This window comes from Cloeon dipterum, chromosome 3 (genome assembly GCF_949628265.1).
Source record: "Cloeon dipterum chromosome 3, ieCloDipt1.1, whole genome shotgun sequence".
Lineage (NCBI taxonomy): Eukaryota > Metazoa > Arthropoda > Insecta > Ephemeroptera > Baetidae > Cloeon > Cloeon dipterum.
The window spans coordinates 33,287,590-33,306,073 of NC_088788.1; the positions used below are offsets into that span (position 1 = coordinate 33,287,590).

The following is an 18,484-nucleotide window of genomic DNA, read 5'->3' on the forward strand; positions in this document are numbered from 1 at the left end:
ATATCTATTTAAAATACTCATTCATTTAATTCTTAGTTTCATATATATTATATTATGACATGTTTAGTTCTTGCAAAAATCTTTAAATTAATGTTTGAAACTGAAAAGTTTTCTCTCCAGTCCTTCCTACCCTTTCTCATTGTCAGCTGTCTGTTTGTCTGTTATCTAATGTTTGGATTTCTATGCTGCTCTGCTGCTGCAGTAGTGCAGTGCAGAAACAGAAGCAGCCGCCAGCCGCCAGTTGCAGTTGCGGCCGGGTTTAGGAGAAAAGTCTGAGGTCTTCTGCTTTTTGCTTGAAAAACTGTCTGGTTTCACTAATCACTGAAGCTTGTAAGCGATGGTTTTAACTAAAATGAATCTTTTTCAGTCAGCTCACAGAACACACACATGATACATAAAATAATGTGCATTATACATAAATTTGCAATATTATCTCACATTTTTTGTCTCTCATAAGATATGAATATTTTACAAAAAAAATATGTTTTGATTTCAGGGTTTTAAAACAAACATGGGAGACTTGGACCTTCTTGATGACATTTTGTCAGCTCGTCAAAAACAACAACTTGTGTTTAGTTCTGCACACAAATTCAGTGTCTCGAGCGTACATAGCAAAATTAGCTTGTTGAAGATATTCTTGTCCAAGGGCACTGAAGAGAATTTTTATTCTTATAAATTCATTGTAAGTATTCATACAATCACAGTATCTACTGCCATAATTCTGTGTAACATTATTAAAAGTTCCCAATTTTGTCCTCAAGAGAAACCACTACAGATTACATCCAATTCCTTATAAAATCTTGTTTGTGATATTCTTGCATCACTAGATATTTATTTTCACACCCTAATTATATATTTACACTGATTAACAGGTGAAAAATTCCACCAAGTATTCAAAAGAATTCATCCTAAGGAGCATTCTTGAAGCAAATCCTCCCATGTCTCAAAAACTCATTCCAATAAAGGTACATGCATAATAATTTCGTTGAAGAATCTTTGCATTGTTTTTATTAATGTCCTTGCAGTTCTTCACAGAAAATGATGACAGCATTTTCTATGCCAGACTTTGTTTCGATGTAGTTGTAGGACTCATCAGACAAAATTTAAAAATACAAGTCCAAGAATCTGCTGGTCCATCGGTGGTATGTGAACAAAATTCTTTATTTAAATCATGAATAATATGAATGAATATTTCTGTGTCAATAGCTGGAGCTTACGATCGAAGTAGGAGTAGAAGCCAGTGACGAAACTCAATTTGTGAATGTTCATGACCTTGTTGCACTGGCCGTTCAGAGAAGAGTTTCTCAAGGCATGTCAGCTTCTACCCTCAACCTCTCAAGCTTTCACTCTGATCCAGGTTTATACCTTAATTATTATTTGTTAAAGAGATTATTCTGACACTTGTGATTTAGATGTGGACGCATACTGCTTCTTTCCTCTGAGCTCTGTTCAAAACCTGCAAAAAGTTTTAAAGATCGCAGACCAATATGCTGTTGGTCCTTATCAAAGCTTAGACCTCTCCAACAATCAGCTGAAATATTTAAGTGCTCTTCTAGACAACCTTCCAAACTTCAGGAACTTAAAGAGCCTCAATCTTGAAGGAAATCAGGTACATTGTGCAAGTTACAAAGAAACAAGGCTGTATAATTTAAATTCATTTCAGATGTCTTTGTCTTCTCTCAAGATCATCTCGCCCTTGCCTCTGGTTGAATTAAGAGTACATGGGAATGAGCTATGTTCATTGTATACCAGTGAATCAGACTATATCAAGTATTCTATTGCTTTTTTAATAATTCCACCTCTAAATATTTGTCCTTTTTCATTTTTGTAAGAGATATCAAAGCAGTGTTCCCAGCTTTGAAAGTTTTGGTAGGTTTCAAAAAATAAATCTTCCCATTGCTTGAACATATTTTAATTTAGGATGGCTGTTCTTTGTCATCACATGGACACGCAATCGTGCGCCGCTTCTTTTGCCAGCAACCAATGTCCCAAGACTTCGTCGAGCAGTTCTTGACCCACTACTACAGCACTTTTGACAGCGACAACCGGCATTTGCTGTTTGGCTTGTACCACACAGACGCGAAGTTCTCACTCACAAGCACATTGTTGCCTGGCCAATCAACAACGTCAAATGCTAGGTTCGGCATATGAACTTATTCCACAGGTTTTCTAGAGCGACGTGAAAAGTGAAAAAATAACTTACTAATTTTACTAAAATTGAATGGAGATCAGAGAAAGTTGGACAAACAGATAACTGATTTTGTGTCACTTTAAAGTGGAATGATACAGGGCCACAATTGAAAATTATTTGAATTGTTGGATGCCACGAACAATTGATCGATAAACAATTTGTTCAACAATTTGCAATATTAAAAACTGACCTTCCTACAGTAAAAGTTAAAATTTTGCCGATTTTCTCCAAAATTTACAGTGCTTGAACATATTTTCTTGGCATATTCTGATTCCTCTCGTCGAAATCTGTCCAACGGTGTATGTCACCTATTGGGGAAACTCTTGGTTTTGAAATTAAATCGGATTTCAAGTAAGGAGACAGCCATTTTACCATTTCGTCCTGGTAAAATTGCGCAACGTTCAACAAACGCCCAAATTTTCATTGTCGAATTGATTGTTGACCTTTTCTTGCAACAAGGAAATTCGCGTTTGGTTGTTGAAAGTTGCGCAATTTTACTGGGACCAGGACGATTTGAAAAGCACGGTAACTTTCCAGCCAATATTCTCAAAAAATTACAGTGCAGGTCAATTTGGGCTTTAACTTAATCCTAAGGGACGAGTTTATGCATTGGCAACAAGCATTTTCCAGGCTTTTGCAGTATCATTCCTCTTTAAAAAGTGTCAGACTTCCATTTGTTGGTTATAAAGAAAATAGAACTGTTTTGCAGTGTAAATTGTGTCTAGCGCCCATTGCCAGTATCCCAAGCAAAAGAGTTGATTTTCGATTTTCGCATAAATTGTTGAGCGATTTTTGCAATGATAAAATTTTGCTACAATCCCTCAATCCGAAAAGATAATGGGATTGGTCGCTGCCAGTGCCACTGCAGTCTGCGATTTAGGTCAAGGTGATTTCCCTAGCGCTTTCTATTAATTAATTCGCTATAAGTATTTCTGACTGTTCCTTGTTTTATTTCACTCTTCGTACTGACATTTTCTTTGTGCTGTTAGCTTGAACAACTATTTAAATGAGTCAAGGAACGTATTGAAAATCATTGACTGGGCCAAAACTAGAGGTCTGTTGCGTACTGGCAGTAAGCAGGTCATGGACGCGTTAATTAAGTTGCCAAAAACCCAACATGACCCTTTATCCTTCACTGCTGACGTTCTGAAATTTGAGGTACTGACTTCCGACTTAAGCAGGAATGATTTAAAACCACATCTCTGTCGTTCCAGCCAAACCACGTGAAGATATCTGTGACTGGTCTCTTCAAGGAGCCACAAAACCCGTTTTCTTCCGTCAGATACTTCAAGCGAAACTTTGTACTGCAATCTGTAAACAAGGTGTACCTGATTTTAAACGACATGCTCTTCATTACAAACTGCACCTCTGAGCAGGCCGTGGTAAACATATTAAAATTTTTAGCTACAACGATTATTTCTTTTTTTACTATTTGCCCCCCAAAAGAGCGCTTTCCAAGTGAAGACTGAACCAGCCGCTCCCTTGAACTTGTACTTGACAACCAGAGCAATGCACGTGCCCCTCTCCAATGAGCAAAAAGTGAGAATGGTGGAGAAGATTTCTGATATCACAGACATGAACCACGAGTGGTGCCGCAGGTAAAGAACAACCAAGTCTTGGTATCTAAAAAAAAACTAACTAACTATTTTGTGCAGATGTTTAGAAGATGTGCAGTATGATCTTCGAAATGCTTTGGTCTACTTCCAAAAGAATTATGAGGAAAGGTCCATTCCGAATGAAGCATTTTTGAAGTGAAGAAGCCTTTGTATAAAAAACTGTAAACCACATAGGCTTAATTCTTAAAATAAATTGTTCTTTAATGGAACTTGTTAATGTCCGAGGATTTGCTGACACTGCGCTAGATAAAAAGGACAAAGTCAAATACACAGCTCCTATAGTAATGTATCAGTTTCATATGAATATGTGCATGGAGTGGAAAAAATTTACCTGTTTCTACCGAGGCTATTTTCCTATTAAAACAAATAATAGTTATGTAGCCAGATGCATATTATTTTTAATTGCTCTGCTTAGGTAATCTAATCATAAATAAAAATTGCACAATCCAATCTCTGATGCAGATGAAAAAAAAATGTTGAGTATTAACTATTCACGATTCTGGTTCTGAACTTAGCTGCTATGGACACAGTGTAGCTGCAGCACTTTCTGTCTTTGCGCGTAACAGTAGCAAACTAACTTTTCTTCCAATTCAGAGAAACGCTTCACTTGGAATCGAGTTCATAGAGTAAAACTGCTGGAAGTATATCAGGGCGTTCCGCAAGTCCCACTTCATGTCGTCAAGGCACCTGGAGGGAGAGAATCAGGTTTACTTTCCATTTCTAAGACAGAAAATTGGCGTTTACTTTTTACTCCATTTTACGTTCATCCCGGTCACGTCTGACAACTTCTTCATGAGTCCCAGTTTTTGTTCATCATTGAATACGGTGAGTTTCGGAATGGAACTCAAATAGAGATCATACGCAGGCAGTTTGTCATCAATTTCCTTCACCGCAACCTGCAAACAAGGCGAAAATTGTTAGTTTCATTAGAATTCATGAAATTGTGAGTAAATTACATTGGCCTGCTCAGTGGTGCAGTTGGTGATGTAGAGGAGTTCATTCACTATCAGATATGTGCCACTGCAATTAGCAAAAAACAGCTTTTTCGAAAAGAACCTTGGTGGATAGGTGCTGTTTTTCTCTCTAAACACTCCGCTCACAGTCATGTGAACACTTTTTTCCTACGAAAGTCAAAGACAACTGATTGTGAGAGAAACAAATTATCAATATTTACTGTGTAACAAGTTATGTCGACGCAGAAGGAGGCTGGATCATGCTCTGTGAGGCTGAAAAGTTGGTAGAGGTCCATTATCGCTTTATTCCCATCATTGATCAACCTCTCAGATTTGCTCATGTCGCTCATCTTCATAAGGTTTCTACTCTGTTGCAGGTAGAAAGATAAACTGGAACAAGAGAAGTATAAATAACATTTTAAGAAATCCCTTTTAATATATTACAAAAGAATTGATTGACTGTGCAAGATCTGTAAGAGGTAGAGGTGTGAATAACTCAGCCCCGTTGATTTTAAAGAATGGAAATGAGCATGTTTATTGTCAGGTTTAATTTATCAATTTTGAATTTGTGTTGAATTATATTTTAACTACAGGAGCAACACCTGGCTCGCATTGTTAAAGGCCTTATTTCAGGAGTGTCAAAGCAATGGAAGATGTTTGAGCAGTTCGGGGCTGCCCAATGTCAGAGATAGCAAAAGGTGGTTAGTTTAGTGACTCCCAAATACTCAATGGTCTGGGAGGCGCACCAGCGCCGACTCGCCACTTGCTGGTTTTCGCACCATTCCAGCGGCTTTAGGGATGAATGTTTGGCATTTCAATCAAAGACCTTGGTGCAGGGAGGCGGAAAGATGGCCTCATTCGGCCAAAGCTCCTCTGCGGCTACTCGGGCCCCATGTTATCCGCTTGGCGGTGTTATTGGGACTTGGTGAGCTCATAGCCCACGGGATGTTCTGAGCAGAGGTATAAAAGGGAGTTATTTATTGGTAAGCTAAACAGGGCAGATGAAATGATAGTTTCTATAGCGTAGGAAGATTCCTTTAAATGGGGGGGGGGGGGAAGGACAGTAACACCTTAAATTGACGTTATATCCAACATTGACCGATTTTTAATCTTTAAGCTGTAAGCTTCCTTAATAAAGCAGACATATTTTGTTTATACTTTGCATTGTTAGTGGTGGATTGGTCTTCCAGGACAGTGCAGGTCAAGGACATCAGTGCTTTTGAGTGGTAAATGCCCGACAGAAGGTCCCGCCTGTCGCTATCAAAAATGCTGAAATAGTGGGTCAGAAATTGCTGCGTGAATTCCTCGGCTCCTTTGTTCTGGAAGAAATGTGGCTTGTAGGTACGCTTTCCAAAGTTCACAATCTTGCAGCCATCCTAAAAAATGATATTTTTAACTGAAACTGCACATATAAGCAAACAAGTTACCAAAGTTTCAAGATTTGGCCACACCTTCAAGACGTCCCTGCAAATGGTTGGTTCTTAAAAAGGGATAAGAAACAATGAAATTTTTTACTCAATGTACTCCTTTTCCGTTGAATAAAAGCTGCACAATGGGTTGCCATCTAAATAGACCTCTTTTAATGGACACTTGTTGAATTGGTACAAAGCTGACATATTGAGCTGCCACAAGAATAAATTATTTAATCAAATAAATGCTTTAAGCCAGTTGGTTACCAGGTTGTTTCGAAGATCCAACACTTGCAGATTGCGATGTGGCATGAAAGTTCCCCCATTTTTAAAAAGATCAAATTTAGTCAGTCGGTTGTTAGAGAGATCAAGTGATATGAACGATTTTGTTGCGATAGCTTGATTCGTGAAAATATTTGCCAGGTTTGGCGTAAAGCTTAGCGGGAAGAACACATGTGGATCCAATTCTGAGAAAATAAAGTTTTTTTTAGCATTGAACACTTCAGCAAATAATATTATTTTTTTTTTTTTTAAAAATTGTATGGAATTTATATGATTTTAGATGTGACATTATTGTATTGTTTGTTATTTGATTGTAATTGTAACTCATGATTAGGACGTACTTGGTGACGTCGAAACTGGTCGAGAAATAAAGAAGACGAATTTCTCTTTAATTTGACAACGAGGATGAAGCCTGGTTTTAATTATATTCAACATGAAAACAACCTCGAGTGGTCGCACTTTTCAAATATTAAATAATATCACCTTTATTCTTGTGGAATGTAGACAAGTCTAAATGTTTTCTCTTGGTGTCCAATTTGTTTTTTAACGCAGCCTCAATGCGACCCGCCAGCATGCTGTTTTCAGGCTTATCGCAATCCACCTCTAGGGTCACAGTGACCTAGAGAAAAACACTTTCAAAATTAATAATTTCTTTTTATTATTTTTTCCCACCTGTCCTAGCTGGTCAGAATGCAGTATCAAGTTTTTCTTCATAAGCAGTTCAATATGAGCCGAGCATTGCGTCGAGTAGAAAACACTGTCAGTCCCCTCAAAGTGGAACTGAAGTGGGTGCAATGCAAATATCAGCATAAAACTGTTGTGCAATCGCAATAAAACACACTCACATTATAAATTGTAAATCTATTATGAATGTAGGTCTGGAACTCATCAACTATTCCAAACATAATGGTTTCCCTGGAGAACTGAATTGTGTCCAACAACTGAAACATATATAGGCAAAAGATATTAAAAGAGCAATTATTTTACATTTTGACTAGCAGAAAACTAATTTAGTGGACTGGAAAGAGGGGAATAATCTAAAATTATAGCACTAAAACCTTATTTGAATAGAAAAGGAACTATGCATTTACAAGTGAAGATATTAAAAATTGAAAAACTGGTGGAAACAAACAAAAAGCAAAATAATAATTCATATTTTTTAGAACGATCAAGATTTTTTTGTAAAAGAGTTTTTAAAAAAGATTTTCACGCTTGTTTTTTGCGATTTTCTTATAAGCTTAAGATACCCAATTAATAAATATTTATCATACAATAATACTAAAACAAAATAAATTATAGCTTTTTACTAGAAATTTTAAAACTCAACTTGCAAATCTACATGGTACATTCATACCGTTTCCAATAAACCTAGAATCCATGCAGACTGGTCTAGAACAAAATTTTCTTCTAATTCTTTGTTTTAATTTACAACAAACAACAGTTTTCCATAGAACTGATTTCAAAAACCTACTTCACTAATTTTAATCTGACAGAAATGATTATTGGTGCTAAACTGTATGACGAGAGAGTTATGTTTCAAAGTGGGTTAATACTGTCACAAGGGTAAAAATAAAATCAAGTATGCTATTCCAGATAATAAAGTGTGCAGCTTACCCTGAATTTTGTCCAAAAGTAGTCTCCAAGCGTATTTCTAAAATTTTTGAACGTTTTCAGCTGGTTTAAAATAGAGATGGCGGTCACATTAACACCGTCACTTCCTCTAACTGGATGGAAGAAGATCTTTTCGGTAGTCCTTTGATGCGATTCTGCTGGGGTTTCCTCCAGAGCCACATCTTCTACCCGAGATGCGTCTAACGAATCCAACACGTCCATGTAATTGGCATAGCTCACTGATGAAGATGGCAACGACTTTGCCAAAGACGCCTCAGAAACTGGAACTTCGGCGACTGGGACTTCTTCAACGGGTTTAAAAGTCTTTTCAAACTTTGGCTCGCTGTCTGATGGTCTGGTTGGGCTTCCCTCTGACAAGAATTCCTGCTTGATATGCGAAGGAATCAAGAGCGACCGTGGCTTCATGGGTAACTTTTGGGAATCAGGCGTTACAGCATGAACCTCCTCATTGTTTTCGAAGAGGGTTGCCAAATAGTCATTGCCTTTTGTTCTAACTAGAGAAATCAGTTTGGCAAAGCGTTTGGGGAAGTCCGAAGGAAAACGGGATATTGCCTGCTGCTCCTCGAGCGAGAGCATGGTGGCGTTCACTTGTTCATTGAAAAAGAGCTTCAGGTCCGTTACAGTAAGTGAGAAGTACGCCATCGCGCATGGGTCCTCTTGAAATGGCCTCACAACATTAGCTTTGCTGACTCTCAGGTGAGCCCACTGCTTCAAAATGAGCAGCTCTTGAAACCTGTTAAATTACAAATTGTTAAAGGGAAGATATAAGGTTAATCGCTTATTTATGACAGCCCAAACGCTTTGGAGCAGTTCCATGTGAATTTGGGCGCGACCTTATTTCGAAATTCAGATTTTTAAGGATGGTAGCTTCCTACTTTATTTCGTATTTGAGGTTTAGGTTCAAAATTTAGCCTGTGAAATTCTGCACAAGTACACCAAGTTCCATGGTGGCAATCTGAAGCTTAAAAACCGGTTTGAAGCCTAAAATTAATGGAATAAAATTTTTAATGTCCAATTTAAATCGACACCTTAAGGGTAACCAAATTAAACAATTTAATATTATGTAAATTCTTCAGGATCAAACCCTGTCGTGACCCTGAGTCTCAAAACAATAAAAATCTTAAAATATTACTGATTTGCATGTCTTTTTACAGGTTTTACAAGCTATAAGCGCACTGAAGACTTTAAAATATCTAAGAATGTCTCCCAAAGGAAGGCAAGCTAAGAAAGTGGGTTTTATCCGTAGATTCATTCTGAATCCTGCACTCAATCGTTTAAAAAAACTATCAAACATCAAAATTAACATTTAGAATTAAATAAAAAAAAGAAATTTACCTTTTAGCGAAGTACTGAGCAAATGTGGAGAGCTGATTGAATGGAGTTTCATAGAGGAGGTAGGCAGATTCATCCAGGGTGGTCGGAATTTTGTTATTTTCCCGCAAGATTTCCATTATGTAATCAAGAACCACCTTTTTCTGGACATACTGCTGGATTTCAATGCAGAGGCGGTCATAGGAAATGTCATAGTCGTTTCTAGATTGTTGCTCGACAAGATACATGAAACGATTTTTGTCTGTAGTTGTAGTGCGTTTTTTAAGTTCACGTTCAAGCGCATCCTCCTTCTTCACGTTATTTGTAACTCTCAAAAACTTCGCTTTCAAGCCTTGATTAATGAACAGAGCCCCGATCTCGTCGGGTTTCTTGCTTTCCACATTAGAGGTGTTTCCTTTGATGGTGATCATATACTTCCGAAGCAGGTCTCTTTCACCGAAATTCAGCAGGGCGTACAGCAATTGGAAAACGCTCTTAGCAACTTGTCCCAGCTTTGTGGTGCTGTAAAAGTGCAAAACGGGATTGGACGGATCATCACTTCTGAAGTTGCAATCCAGAATAAGCAGGATTTCGGAGAGCTGATGAAATCCAAAAAAATGCTGGTCTTTAACGATGTGCCAGAGCTTTGATCTTTCATCAAGAGACAGCTCTACAAACGGTTTGGAGAACACCTCTTTAGACTGCAACTCCAGAAAAGCTTTCGCGTCCATGTCCTGGATATCGTTAACGACTCCTTGCTTCTGAGGGGCTGCCGTTGACGTAGAGACTTGAGTAAACGGCGCTGCTGGATTCTGAGGCCATTGCAACACTGGCAGTGAAGGATGCCGAAGCCAATGCATCGCTGGCCCAGCAGGTGCAGGCTGCTGAGGCCTCGGAGGTTGGAGCCATGGAGCGGGAGGTCGATTTTCAAATCGAGATGTTTGTGCCGGTGTTTGAGGAACCGCATAAAATGGCAGAGATGGAGAAGCTGTAGTTGTTGCTACTGGTTGAAGGTTGTTTGGATTTGGCTTATTTATTGGTTGAGGTTTAACAGGAATTATTTGCCGAATTTGCAAATTGTTGAAATTGTGGACCTGAGCCTTTTTCTCCTTTTTCTTATTCCTATTCCTATTTCTGGGCATGATGTTTGTGTTTTCTTGAAAAAACTGGAAAATTTTGAAATTAGGATTGGTTGGAACAGCATAAATATTTTGAAAAGGTTGTTCAATACGTAAGTATAGATAATTTTGAACGGGGAATCAAAAGGATTTGTGTAAATTAAGGGTGGCTCCTCAATTTTAAGCTGGAACATAAATTATGGGAGTGAGTCAGGAATGAGCAGACACATGAGGTGACAAGCCTTTCCCAGACCCACGATTAAAGGTAAACAAATTAACCGTCAGGAGGGAAAAATTTGAAGTCCTAAATATTTTAATTTTGCTTGAATAGCAGTTGTGTAAAACGAATACACATACATCATTACTGCTCTTCTTATTACTTTCCAAATTTGTATAGCACATGTCATAATAAAGTGAGCACAAAAAGCAAAGCGTATAATATGGAAAAATTAGTTTTAGCCACAGAGTTCCAGTTGTTACGCCTACGCCACCCCTACTTTTATATGGGATTCTCAGATTCTCATAAGAATGTGTAGCCCGGCAGAAAACTGTAACTTTACCAATATATGTATTATGATAATACATACATACACGCGTGTATGTAATCAATAGAACTCACCTGAATAAGAGCTGAATTATGTATGTAAGTTCGGTTAAAACGAGATTTTTTGTTCAGCCAGAATAGCTGCAATGAATGAAATTATTATTAAATCAATTCATCTAGATTCAAAGCCACCTACAAGCGCTGTTCCGCAGGTGGTGTTCTTTTCTTGTTGTCGTTGCCTTTGGTTCTTGTTTCGTGATTTTTGTTAGCTGGCCGATCTTGTGCACTGTATTATTCATTTTTCGTTCGTAAAGTGACCGATAGATGGCTTCCCCTTCAAAGTGGTTCCAAATTGAAGTGCAGTGAGCGAACAAATTTAAAATTAAAGAGACTGTAGAGTCAGCCATCTTGACTTGGAAATTGGAAGGGACGCGTCTCATAAGACTTGTTTATTTATATTTTCGCGCGGTGGAAACTGGATAAGATGGCGGTCTTTTTTCACATTCCCATGAAAAAGTACCAAAATACGATACGAAAAACAAAAGCATTCCACAGTTTCATCGATTGTATTCGGTGTAAATTCAGCAATCTTCGGGTGTTTTGAGCTTGTCTCGACAATATCCCTCGAAATTGGATTAAATTTTGGACTTTGGATCGGATCTTGATTACTTTCTCAAATAATTTAAGGTACGGTGAGATCGGATTGAAGTTGAAATATTATATTAATGCTCAACAATATTGCAGTCACCCTTAGCACTTAATTTCCTTAATTTGTTCATATATATTTTTTGGGAGCACATGGCTTTCAGATTAATATGTAATTAATTGTCTTATATCTTCCAGATGTCGCATTCGTTGGCATCTTTGACAGCAACTTACACAGACTCCGAGAATGAGGACGAGGAGGAGCCAGGTCACGAGGCTGGAATTGTGACCCTCACTGAGGAAAGCAGCCTTTCAAAACCGCCATCACCTGCGCAAGCATTGGGCCGAGTGAGAAGAAAACGGGCCCACCTCAATCGGCTTGTGTCCTACCAAGACGCAGATAATGTGTCTTCAGAGGGCGAAGACACAGACAATGAATACACAGACGAGGAAATGTTGGAAGACGGCAAGGACCAGGACGCTGAGGCTGAAGCTGCCCTGAATGCCGTTAAGAAGGAAGTCAGACGACCAGTCCCCACTGACGTCCAAATGCCTGAAGAACCAAAAGGAAAATGTTCAGAGGAGCACGTTAAACGAGTTCTGAAGCAATTTGAAAAGGTACTACAAAATAATATTATTTAGGAAGCTAAATCAATTTATGCTTGCTATTTAATTCGTAAATTTTACCAAATTTTGGCTCTTTATTAACCTGTTGATCTATTTTACTTGTGTTTCAGGTACAAAACGGACTAGACGTGAACGCAATATTCCAGAGGCGGAAAGACTTCAGAAATCCTAGTATTTACGAAAAATTGCTTCTTTACTGCAACATAAACGAGCTCGGCACCAACTACCCTCCACACATGTACGATCCGACCCGCTGGGGCAAAGACTCTTACTATGAGGAGCTGTCTAAAGTGCAGAAAATCGAGATGGACAAGAAGGAAAAGGAGAAGAAGGAGAAAGCAAAGGTCGAGATCGTCACTGGCACGGCGAGAAAGCCGCCCACACTGCTGCTCCCGACAGGCGGAGCTACGCTTAAACCTTCCGCCGCTTTGGCGACTGCTGCGGCCACGGCAGCGTCCATCGAAGAGAAGAGGAAGTCTAAGTGGGACCAAGTTGGAAATTCTGTATTGACTGCTAATGTGACTGGAACGAAGGGAACTGTTATCTCTGCGTTTGGCTCGCTGCCTAAGAGGCCAAAGATTTGAGTGACTGTGTTAATCACAACTATTAATGCAATGTAAAATAAACGCTTAGCTTTAAATTTATATAGATTTTTCTCTAAATTATATTTTCCTTATAATTACGGCTCATATTAAATTTGTTTAAATGAAACAATCGACAACTATGGCAGGGCAAACCTTTGCAGTGAGTGTTAAAATTATATCTGAGTATGAAACCTTTGGAGTTAGATACCCAAAATTTTATATGAAAGGAAAGTTAAATTTCTTAAAAAAATTAAATTGTCTTCAATGTTCTTGGTTCTTTTCGACGTATTTGTGCGCCGCTCTTTAATTTTGTTACTATCAACAGTTTAAAATACTGTTATCAATTTACAGTGATGGAGTCTTGCAATTTGCCATTAGAATCTGATCAGCTCCCTGTTTTTTTCCCATTTCACTATCACTTGCCTGCATTTTATGTTTTACAAGGAAACTAATGAATCGACATATTTTAGTTTTTAGCGAAATTATTGAAAATATAAAATAAAATATTATTTGAAATTTTTAAAAAAAAATTTATTTGAACCTATCTATATCTATAAATATTTTTAAATATTTTGCTATGAAACAAAAAATTACCTAAAGCTATATCAACTGGCGTATAAATGGTGTCATCAATTACATCGGACAGCGCATAGTTTAAATTTAGAGTCTATTTTAAATTATTCTATGTGATTGGAACAAAGTTCTTGCTTTGTAAAAGGAACATTTTTACATTAAGTTTTCCGACCAATAGTGAATAGAAATAATTCCTTTATTACTTAAAAAAATCTCAAAACCTGTAATTTTGTTATGACTGCATGGTTAACGCTTCCTGCAAGCTTGGCCAAATTTGGAATACTTTAGAAAAAAATTCATAGCTTTTTATTATAACAATTACTAGGTTTTTGCTATAATGCCATTAACGATTTTGTGTGAAATATATTTTAATATTTTAGTTAAATTATACAAAATTTGAGTGCACAGCACAACTAACTATATTCAGAATAAGCATCAATTTTTGCCAAAAGAATTAATGGCATATGAGTGACATTTATTGATGTTTTGCAGTTTTAAAATTTTTGGTAAGTACTTTTTACCCATGTATCAATACTACACAAAGTAAAAAGCGCTAAACTTAATAAAAAAATGTATATTTTTCTGAGCAACAGAGGTGACATAATATAATTTAGAAGTCGTCACGTGGTGTGTAATAATGCGATAATTAAAATGCACTGCAGTAATGCGAATGTAACATCATCTTATAAATTAGAAAGTGGCATTGTGCATATTGGATTTGTATAATTGAGCGTACGTGCCTAGCTCATGTCCGCCGCAGAATGGCTCGTAAAATATCCACAATGCAATGTGTTATATTAGGCCCGCAGCAGGTTAGCGGAGACGGAGGAATTCTGCTGGGCGCGTCAAAACACGAGAGTCAATCTCACTTCTCCGAAATATTGCACACGCTGTCATGATTTTTGCGGCCAATAAAACGAAAATTGGCAATAAAAGAGGAAATATGGAGAAAAAGAAGAGTTCAAAAAATGGTTTTTGTGGTCACTCGAGTGTTTCAGGGTCACAGGAAGTTGTTAACTGACATTATAATCGAGATGACACAAATAATAACTGAGTTCAAAAAACTATATCACATTTATAAAACAAAGAGGATTTTCATATTTTATAATAAATAAATAAAAGTAGACCTACTGAATAATTAAAAAGCCTTAACAGTAGAAGTGGCTTCCCTTAAAAGATGAAAAAATCTTCTTCCCATGCTCTAATTGTCAGGGATTTATAATAAAGATACTTTTGTCCTTTGTTCCTCCGCCGACAATTTTTGTCGCCAATTAATTTCGCAAAGCACCTGGGAAAGATAAGGTTAAGCGATTTCAATTCATGATCGTGTGAATGTGTTTGCTTGTGATGGAGAGGAAGGAAGGTGAGCGCTTTCTCTCTAGGAGAGGGACCATGCAGATGCTTTCTCTCTATTTGCCTCTGCAGGAGAGGGAGCAGTATTCCGGTGTGTTCGTGATTACGCCGTCGCCACCGGCCTCACAGGTCCTCTTCAGATGGAAGAGGGAGAGTTCAAGGATGGGTTTTATATCAGATTCTGCCAGAATCTCTTTTCACTTTCTTGGCAATAAAATATACAGCTTTGAATGTCAGTATAGTGTTCCCAAGAGAGCTATTATGGTTTCTTTCGACATCAAATGGGAATCTTTCTTTTACTTTTTAGTAACCCTAAAATTGTCTCAAAGAAAAACTTGTCCTGCTATAATATAGTTGTTTTGTGATTTTTTTTTAACTGCTAGGCCTAAATTAGGAGTATTACCTATTTATAAATAATTTTGGTTTATGAAATTTCCGTATCATGATGGTGAATTCTCATCTTATAGCAGTGAATTTTAAATCGAATTAATGGCAACACTCGTAAATGTGTGAAATGATAAAATAATTTTATTTTTTCCTTTTTACTCTGCTCCAAATCACAATATGATTAAGTTTTCCGCGCGTTTGCAGTACAAATAAAGAAAAAACAGGATTAGGCCTATTCAGCAACTATGCAGCTACACTAATTTCTTTTATTCCTATTTAAATTAAAAAATCCACTGCGCAATTGATATTCGGACGTTATTTTTTTGTGCTGGGAAGCCGGAAAGCCTGTAGGGCGCGCCAGTTGGAGCCAAATCATGTCGATATACTATTAGCTCATAAAGTTTTTTACGACTATTTTGTTCAACGATCGAGGACAAAGTCTGAGTATCAGCAGAAAACTCCTTTCTCGAGCATGAACACCTTCAATTCATTATAAATATCTTGCGAGTAATTTGTATTTGAATGTGAGTATTTTCTACTTTATTTTATTTCAAATTTAAAAATTATTATGACAACACAGCTAATAACTCACAATCAGTGGATTTGAAAATTTATTTAGAAAATAAAATGGACTTCGTTTTGGTAAAAGATTTGTTATTATGGAACAAATAAATATAAACAAAGTTTGAAGCCAAGCTGGTATTTTTGTTTAATTTAATATGAATTTCCTTGTTTCACAAAACTCTTTTCCAATGAGCCAGTCGACGGTCCCAATTTAGTACACTGACGCATTTTTGAAGCGCGCGTATTCGAGAGAAAGAGTTATTCACCTCTGGTATATATCTTGCAGCGGCGGCAGCGAAAACAAGAGAGAGATGCACCCGTTCTCGCATTCGCCGGCTTTGAAGGAAGCGGAGCCGCGGAGAGGCGATAGAAAGCGTTGCGAACCTAACTCGCGGGGCCAACGCGAACGTGCAAAGAGACTGCAGCCCATTAGTCTCTGTAGCTGCGGAGCAGCATGTGAAGTAGGCTGCCCAGTGTCTCGCGTGGACTCTCGTATATTGGTGTGCTCTCGATTTCGCGCAAATTTAAGGATACTTCGCTAAAACAACAACAAGTGCCGCAACCATGTCTAGGATGCAGTTGGCCGCCGTTGACAAAAATGACAGTGAGTTTTACTTTTATTTTCCTCTATGGCAAATTTTGACTTTTTAAATATATCAATCGAAAGGCGGGGAGAAAAGAATTTGACAGTTAGTTTGGGGTTAATAGTGATTATATTTCATTATTAAATAAAATTCATAACCGAATGATGAAGTGTGTATTTATGCAAATTATTAAATTGCATGTGTGCACTGAAAACTGGTGTTTTTATCCAGTAATTTGATTGAAATAAATTTTTCAGAGTTACTTAGAAATTAATTTGGTGAAACAAAAATTTTTATTGTGCAAACAGGCCAAACATTTACTCAGAAAATAGGCACAATACGAAAAACAATTAAACAGGAAATTTTTAAGAAAGGATATTTTTTGTCATTATATCAAGAAACATTATTTGGAAATTATTGTAAATTTCTTTACGCCCGAACCCATGAACGTATTGTGTGCAAATTTTACTATTTGCGATTGTGAAAAATTCATTGCTGCTAATGCTGGCCGTGAAATCTCCTGCTGCGGTATTGTCATGAATAGGTATCCAAGGATATATAGGAATGTATGCTTCGGAATCAACTAACTTTAATACTGTGCAGGAATTACTTTAGAATCGCGATTTCTCTTCTTCTCTATCAAGTGATTTTCTCTAAAACTGCTAATTACTGCAGCTTTGAAAAACACATTCTTCGCCAGATGACGCGCCGCCTCCTACATACTTTCATTTAATGTTTCGCAACTCACTCAATAACAAAGGCAGAGTAATTACATCTATAACGATTTAGTATCCCGCTGCGTGTTTGATACAAAAGCGTCTCCTAGAAAGAACATGGCGATCGCAGAGAAACACGCGCAGTTTTATACATATTTATTTATAAGTTGCGGATATCTTTGGCTGAAACCAGATATTTCGGCCGCTCCACTAGCCGTGTGGGTTTCCCCACACTTAAATTCTCCCATAAATAATTAAATGAAGCATCAGGTAAAGCCCTGAGATCTAACATCCTTGAGGTCAACGATGAACAAGACGTATAAAAGCACACCGTGCGTTGAAATGGTGAAAATTTGTGTAGTGTATTTCCTTGAAAAGGATAATTTTACTGAACGGACGATACTAGATTAAATAACTCAAAATCTCAAACCTTTGTTGTAAAAAGGCTTGAATTCGTCTGGTCAAGACTTAAGTGATCCTTGAAATCTTATCAAACTTGAGATGAAACTTCAAATTTGTACTAGTCGCGAACAAATAAAATAAATAAACTAAAACACAAATAAGGGATATTACATTTCTAAATAATACAAAATAATATGTTTAATCTACAGTTAAAATATTAAGGTCCACCTCACTTCAAATCAACAAGTCATAAAAATTTATTGAGATCAAATAAATAAGAAATGTTTTATTGATTAAATTAAAGCCATCAACAAATATTGCAACTATCCTAAACAACTTTAAATTTGTTCATCCTAAATGATCATCCCCGATTTAAAACCGAATTCCACAGCACACTTAGCAAGACCCGAAGTACCGTACTTAGTCTTGCACCGATAAGCGTAAACTCTCTCGTAAATTTTTTGCCGCGGCTTCAATTCGTCTCAGTGTGTGTTTTTTTCATCACACCTCATCACACCTGGCTGCCTGCTCATTCTTTCTCTTGGCGAAAAGGAATTGCATTCAACAGTGCAGACCATCCGCCTCGAAGCGAAACGTCGCACTAATTAGCACTCAAGTGAACTGGAGGAAAGTTTGTGCTTTTTCCTCGCGTCAACAAGCGCCGTGGTGTCGTCACGCTCTCGATCAATTTTAACCGGAGTCCAGTCTCACATTTCGCCATTTTTCTCTGTCGGTCCTGCGATTTGATTCAAGGGCACCTTTGAACCTGCTCGCCTAACCTGTTTGCATTAACGAAACTCGTGCATAAAAAACCTTGAGCAGTCAAATGATTTATAGTCCACAGGTGAGACACGACGGCCTGGACCGCCAGAGTGATATGAATACATCTGCATTTGATATTTTATGAGGAGACTTAAAAGCTGTCAACTGCAATCGGAACATGCGACATATAGTCAATCCGAGTATTAGTCTTGTAAAGTGTAAAGGTACCCG

At 37.5% G+C, this 18,484-nt stretch overlaps 4 protein-coding genes across 5 annotated transcripts in view; 3 read left to right on the top strand and 1 right to left on the bottom strand.

The window, feature by feature from the left end:
• Window positions 1-170: 170 nt before the first annotated feature.
• On the top strand, window positions 171-4,187 carry LOC135941012 (nuclear RNA export factor 1-like). Its single transcript, XM_065486214.1, has 13 exons — window positions 171-330; window positions 497-682; window positions 873-965; window positions 1,026-1,142; window positions 1,207-1,357; window positions 1,413-1,609; window positions 1,664-1,770; window positions 1,833-1,869; window positions 1,921-2,138; window positions 3,181-3,349; window positions 3,406-3,573; window positions 3,638-3,789; window positions 3,847-4,187. The coding sequence occupies exons 2-13, from the start codon at window positions 512-514 to the stop codon at window positions 3,944-3,946; spliced, it is 1,680 nt and encodes a 559-aa protein (XP_065342286.1). The 5' UTR covers window positions 171-330; window positions 497-511; the 3' UTR covers window positions 3,947-4,187.
• On the bottom strand, window positions 4,180-11,386 carry LOC135941011 (uncharacterized). Of its 2 annotated transcripts, none has more exons than XM_065486212.1 (15): window positions 11,253-11,386; window positions 11,132-11,197; window positions 9,419-10,560; window positions 8,066-8,816; window positions 7,297-7,392; window positions 7,124-7,231; window positions 6,935-7,070; window positions 6,437-6,636; window positions 6,276-6,382; window positions 6,188-6,224; window positions 5,919-6,136; window positions 4,982-5,150; window positions 4,764-4,928; window positions 4,552-4,703; window positions 4,180-4,494 (listed from the first exon to the last, which is right to left on the bottom strand). In XM_065486212.1, the coding sequence occupies exons 3-15, from the start codon at window positions 10,534-10,536 to the stop codon at window positions 4,398-4,400; spliced, it is 3,354 nt and encodes a 1,117-aa protein (XP_065342284.1). In that variant the 5' UTR covers window positions 10,537-10,560; window positions 11,132-11,197; window positions 11,253-11,386; the 3' UTR covers window positions 4,180-4,397. The 2 variants fall into 2 exon arrangements, with proteins under 2 accessions (XP_065342284.1, XP_065342285.1); XM_065486213.1 differs by having other exon boundaries at window positions 11,249-11,267.
• A 196-nt stretch (window positions 11,387-11,582) lies between these two features.
• On the top strand, window positions 11,583-12,972 carry LOC135941014 (SAP30-binding protein). The gene is made up of 3 exons (XM_065486216.1): window positions 11,583-11,743; window positions 11,900-12,319; window positions 12,439-12,972. Exons 2-3 carry the CDS (start codon window positions 11,900-11,902, stop codon window positions 12,910-12,912), a joined length of 894 nt encoding a protein of 297 aa, XP_065342288.1. The 5' UTR covers window positions 11,583-11,743; the 3' UTR covers window positions 12,913-12,972.
• A 3,362-nt stretch (window positions 12,973-16,334) lies between these two features.
• Window positions 16,335-18,484, top strand: part of LOC135939482 (uncharacterized) — a 29,201-nt gene continuing 27,051 nt past the window's right edge. Inside the window, exon 1 of the mRNA XM_065483891.1 lies at window positions 16,335-16,393. Within this exon, the coding sequence (XP_065339963.1) occupies window positions 16,354-16,393 (40 nt within the window). The 5' untranslated portion in view covers window positions 16,335-16,353. The remainder of the gene's footprint in view (window positions 16,394-18,484) is intronic.